General features: G+C 41.1%; 1 protein-coding gene across 2 annotated transcripts in view; it reads left to right on the top strand.

Annotated features, from left to right (window-relative positions):
- The first annotated feature begins 209 nt into the window (after positions 1 to 209).
- pappaa (pregnancy-associated plasma protein A, pappalysin 1a) overlaps positions 210 to 6,016 on the top strand; it is a 98,368-nt gene continuing 92,561 nt past the window's right edge. For both annotated transcript variants that reach the window (XM_013277442.3, XM_019361040.2), the window contains exon 1: positions 210 to 1,398. In XM_013277442.3, the coding sequence (XP_013132896.1) occupies positions 1,008 to 1,398 (391 nt within the window). In that variant the 5' untranslated portion in view covers positions 210 to 1,007. The remainder of the gene's footprint in view (positions 1,399 to 6,016) is intronic.

Here is a 6,016-nt window from a genome sequence, read left to right as displayed (position 1 = left end):
AACTGTAACCACTAGAGGGATACATATACGCCTTCCAAACAGCGAAAACATCATCCTTTCACTATGTGCCATAGAGAGAATTACCCTCAGTGAGAGTTGCCTACCTGTGTGACTTCCCACTATGAAAAAAAAGCACACAAACACACACGCGCGCGCACACAGCCCCTGAACATTTGAAACATGACCTGTTCTTTAAAAAGACTTTGGAAGTCCTCTAAAGCTGACAACGAGCTCCGACTCCCCCAAGTGTATCTGCTTCAGGCAATCAATGAGGACCGCGATGGTTACTTGTGCAGCTCTCTGTCCCCGTGTCTCTCTTCTGCCTAACTAGATATTATAGTACATTTCAACTTTTTATACAGGCACACAGGAAAAGGGAAGTTTTGGATTTTCTTTTTTTTTTTTTTTTAATGACATCTCACCTCTTGTTTTCTGTAATAAATATGAGAGGTCGGTTTGCTGTCACTTTCCTTTGGAATTTAATAGGCTATGTGCCATTACTTATTCTCTTTTACGGGTAGGGAAGGAAACAACAAAAAGGTGTGACAAGAGCTTGGCGGACAACTGTGGATTTCTGCAAGTAACTCCTACCGTCCAAAGGGGGATGCGGGGGGCATCGGCCGGACCCCCCTCTTGATTGATTACTTATTAGTCATCCCTTTGGCTAAATGGGACCCATTGAAAAGGCACCGTGGAACACATACATGAATGAAATATTCCTGTGTCCCCTGAATGTCTCCAGAGTAGTTTTGCTTAAGAGAGGGGGTCGTGGCTTAGCATTATAAAGAGGGAAAAACAGCATAGCTTTATGGGTTTATTTAGACAGTTTCTACGGTTTGACATTCTACCGCTGTAAAAAGGGAGAAGGAAAAACTCGAGAGGATCCCAAAGAGAAGAACATTGTGGACATATTTTTTGTAGTTATTCCACTGTTTCTTTTATTATTTTTTCCTCATATTTTATTTTATTTTATTTTTTTAATTTTTTGCCATTTCTTCTCCCGAAAAATGAAACTTTGGACATCACCCTGGGTGTCTTGCCTGGTGATTCTCATCTTGTGTTTTGGATCAGAGTGCGGGATAGTCCGGAAAAAGGGGAGATCCAAGAGGGAGTTGGTGCGCATTAGGGAGGCGAAAGCCACCATCCCAGGGGCTTGTGCCACACGTCTGCCCCGGGGCAAACGCTCTTTGCCCGGCTTGGAGCGACGGGTGCTTCGGCAGCGCCGGCGCTCCTCTCAAGCGGAGGGAAACTCACCAGACCGAGGGAAAGCTGTCTATTTTACCGGCAGGGGAGATCAGCTACGGCTGAAGCCTGGCGTGGAGATACCCAGAGGCAATTTCACTCTGGAGATGTGGATCAAACCGGAGGGAGGTCAACGATCGCCTACAGTGATCGCAGGTAGGCTACTTTATAGTACATCCTCTATCCTATCATCTGCACAACTCCTTTTATTAGTTAAACTTCAAACTGAAGAAAGAATGGAAGATAAACATGCAAACCTTCAGCGTTTTATCCCAGTCCATTTAACAAAGCAACATGCAGTTTCAGCGAGTTGAAAATGAGTTCATCTATCAGACTAGACAATGATGTAATGCTCTAAAAAGTACAGCGGATATTTTAGGTAGTGCAACTATAGGGTCACTGAAGATTTTGATCATATTTAAGATTGCCACCTTACAGCGGTATGATCGCTGCAGTATAATTTTATAACGCAAATGTGTCCCCCCCTCTGTTTTACCACTTTGTAATGTTCGCGTACGTGAGTAATAAGAATTGTAAATCATGAAATGTAAGTGGGGATTAATAGCAGCAGATATAGGTTACTGCATCATTTGACCGGCAGCTGATGTCACTGCGCGTAAAATGTAATCTCTCAACCGACTTGGCTATTTTAAAGCTATGATGTAATGGCCAAAAGTTTGGGAGGGAGCACGTCACGTCAGGCACAAAACGGGAGAGACTCGATGTATGTGGAGGCGCTCAAAGCTCGCAGCTCAAGCCGCAAGCTTGTGCGTGCGCGTGTGTGAGTGTGTTTGTGTGTCCCCCTCCCCACCCGGCCCCTCCAAATCGACACCTTTGGATTGGCTACCGGAGTTACGAGACAGGACTGAGGGATCCAGGGTTTCCCCCCTTCTTGAGCGAAAATGTGATGCTTATGTTTGCTTATGTTTATGTGGTGTGCTTTCATGGTGTTGTGCACTGTGTCACCAAAACGCAGATACTTCTGCGAAATCATCGTCGTCATCATCGGCGAGTTTCTAATTTAAGGCACAATCAGATAGTGATGATGCATCTCTCTATCCAGCGACAGAGCATAGCTGGGTACACAGTCACTTCAGTAAGACCCAGCCGTCAGAGGAAAGCACTGTGTCATCTGTGCGCTTTTTTTTCTCGTTCCCGCCTGTTCTCGAGCCGTGCGTAAAGAAGCACTGAAAATGCGTTTAAACGGCGTTGTTGGTTGTGACCAACTGAGCTTTTGTGCATTACAGGATCGGATATCTTTTTTCTTTTATTTCTTTTCTTTGCCGATAGGGAGCGTAGCAACTCGTTGTCTGCCACAGTACTTGTGCAGATGGCTTCCTTTGAACTGAACTGAACTGAACTGAATTGAACTCAGTCCTCCTCAGCTTACTCCAAGTCCACACGTCTAAGGGACTTTACTAAACAGTACCAATACATTTACTTGCTTTCTTGCTCCGTTGTTGTCGTATGTGTCCTAATCTATCTATCCAAAACAAACAAAAACAATCAAACAAACATCTCGCCCTCCAAAAGAAACCCCCAGAAAACAAAAACCCTGGCACCACACACACACACACACACACACACACACACAAAATAAAATAATAATAAAAAAATCACTTCTGCCTGCCTGTATTCACATACAGTAGCTAACCCTAGCCAGTTGGCAGGAACATGCTCTGGAAAGCCAGTTCCTTGTAAGAGTCTTAATCTAGAGGAGAGGGGGGTAAGAGGGTCTGTTGTGACCTGAGTGACTCCTGATTTTTTATAGAGGATGGACATGATAACAGGAACATCTGTGCAATATAATGCAATCCAGTAAAGCAATAGCACAAAGGGCGGCCTCCATATTGACCACAGAGTTAAATAAACACATCTCGTACACAATTCTGACAAAAATGAACGTTATAGTTCTTGCAGATGTGGTATGGGATCTCATCATTTTGTACAGGTGTTGTTGTTGTTGTTGTGCCCAGCCCCCCACCTACCACTGCCTTCTAGAGATTACTATTCCTGTATAATCTTGTGTATTCAGTTTTAAGATTTCCTTCCATCAGTGAGCCAGAGATTGGACCTAAAGACAACAAATATGACAGTCTAACAATTTCAACTGAGCCTAATCTTTTAAAACCAATTGAGACCTCAAAATCCTTGTGCCCCTAAAATGCTCCATCCCCATGTTTTGATCTAAGCACAGTGTTGTTGGAGGAACTGTTTTTTTTATTGTCTTGTTTTTGACTGCCACAATTGCACACACACACCCCCCCCCCCATTTTTATACGTTTCTTACAGGATGCTCTTTTCTGTGCAACTGACTAGTTAGAGTGAGCACAGTCTCAACTGTGAAATATAGGATGTTACTTGAGACCCTTTGACCAGTTGGGGTAAGAGTTTCTTTCGTCTGGCCTCATAAGATTATTCTGAATGGGATTCTGTCCAAAATATCTTCATTAAGGAAAAATAGATAAAAGAAAACTGTCTTCCCTTAATGCACTCAGTATGACTGACTTAGCTTCAAGTTACTTTTATTATATTTTTAGATTTTCTGGTTTGGCAAAATATTAAAATATCAGCCTTTAAAGAGGTTTATCAGTTTTTGCAGACCATATTTGTAGACTGGCTTTTTTTTATTAACTATTTTTTATGATAAAGGAACTATTCAAGCTATAGTTTCATAGTATCTATGCAATCAAATAAAACCTTTGTAAATACACATTTGAATAGTTTTCAACCCCTTAAAACCAATCACAAGACTCCTCTGAGTCACATTTGACAGTTACATGTGGTCAGAATTAATCCCAGGTTTAGCATTTGAACTGTTACAGAGCACCACTCACAAACACACATACCTTTCTAAGCACACAATCAGAACATCAAGTTCTGCGTCCGAATGTTATCCAAATTTGTTGTGCCCGATTAGCCCATGTATCCAGGTCATGTTGGGTTTTCCCGGATCAAAGAAAGAGGAAAATAAATCACAAGAGGAGTGCAGGCTCTCTTCATAACCTGCTGGAGACGATTATGTGCAGTCGTTGGCAGATAATTAAGTTGATAACAGATGTATCTCCTCATTGTAGGACGATACACAATAGATATCATGCTCATAAACTAAGTTTGTTTAAGGTTTTTTTTTCATGGCTACTTAGAAAAAGCATCTTATTGGTTTATTAATTAAAGTGTGATACAGTACTGTGCAAAACCTTCGAGCTTCCTCTTATTTTCCTATATTTTGCTTCCAAGGTGCCAGACTTTTCTGTGAATCTTTTAAGCTGTCTTGAGCAATAGTTCTCCAGGCTTTCTGAAGCCCTTTCACAGTTTTTCTTTGGACATTGGCTGCTTTTGCACTAATTTTCAGTCCAGTCCTTGTAGTTGATCATTTGAATAAGAATGTCTTTTTGTTTGTTTATTCATTAACCCTAAGCTATGCATCATACATACATAAAAAGACACCTAACTAGACATATGAACCAATATTGTACCTGCAGATAATAGACAGCTGAGCAAAGAGCTACGAATCACATCTTTAGGCACTTTGTAAATAGTAACTTGACATAAAACATAAAACATAAAACACAGTGATTGCTAAAGAGAGAGTAGCTGAAAACTTGGCATGTCTTGGTATGGTGTATGGTGTGTCCTTAAAAAATTTGAGACACTAGACAAATGGAGGAAGAAATGGCAGGTCTAAAAAACTGTCTACAACAATGAACAGAATCTAAAAGTTATGTCGTTAAAAAATAGGAAGAAACTGAACAGAGACCTGACACACCTGAGAGATGCCTCTGTCCCTTCAGGTTATCCATCTATTGTTCACTGAAGCCTTAGAAGAAATGTTCTCAGTGGAAGGTTGGCTGATAAGAAGCCATTCTCAAAGAACTAAAACAGGGAAAAAAGGCTGAGGTATGCCGAATTACAGAAGAATTGGACTGAAAATCAGTGGCAACAGATCTTAATGGAGTGACGAATCCAAATGTGATTTTTTTTTTTTTTCGCATTTCAGCAAGTGGTGTTTGGATATTGTCAAAGGTGAGGACGTTATGAACACAGAGAAGTCCTATCAGGTTTTGATCCACCATGCAATATCATCTGGAAATAATCGGATCCTTTTTTTCAGCATGACAATGATCACAAACACACTGCCAATGCAGTAACGCGTACCTTTATCAGTCATGGATTGGCCTACACAGAGCTTGGACCTCAACATTACTAAAGCAGTGTGGGATCGTTCTGACAGAGACAGAAAACAGTAACAGAGGCAGCCAACATCCAAAGAAGAGCTTTGAAGATCTGCCCACAGAAGTGACAAGAAAGCTTGTCTATGAGAGTCTGCGCTGGTTATTGAGGTTGAAGATTACCTTCAAGTTTGGTAAAATTGCGCAGACTCTGTTTTTGACTCATGTACTGTAGTACTCTATGTATATTTGCACATATTTCAATAAATCACAGCAACTATTTCCCTAGCAACATATTAGACAATAAGGTGTGGCACAAGACTTTTGCACATTACTGTGTATGATCACAGCTAGTTACCCACAAAGAGGTTGATGCTTAAAGAAGGGTTAAGCTCAGAGTCTAACACTTCTTCTTAGCAATCGTTACCTCAACTAGAGGTTTAAACTTCTTATCAGTCTCAAACATTATTAGCTATGCACCGCCTTATTGTGGCTGAATGGCAGTTTGGAAAAGGGTTTGTTGAATACCCCAAATTACAAATGACTGCAAATTATTTAGCTGAATTAATTTGGAGTGAGACTTGAAAGCTATGCCAAAAACT

This window comes from Oreochromis niloticus, linkage group LG7, assembly GCF_001858045.2.
Source record: "Oreochromis niloticus isolate F11D_XX linkage group LG7, O_niloticus_UMD_NMBU, whole genome shotgun sequence".
Lineage (NCBI taxonomy): Eukaryota > Metazoa > Chordata > Actinopteri > Cichliformes > Cichlidae > Oreochromis > Oreochromis niloticus.
This window is presented reverse-complemented; position numbering and strand designations above follow the sequence as displayed.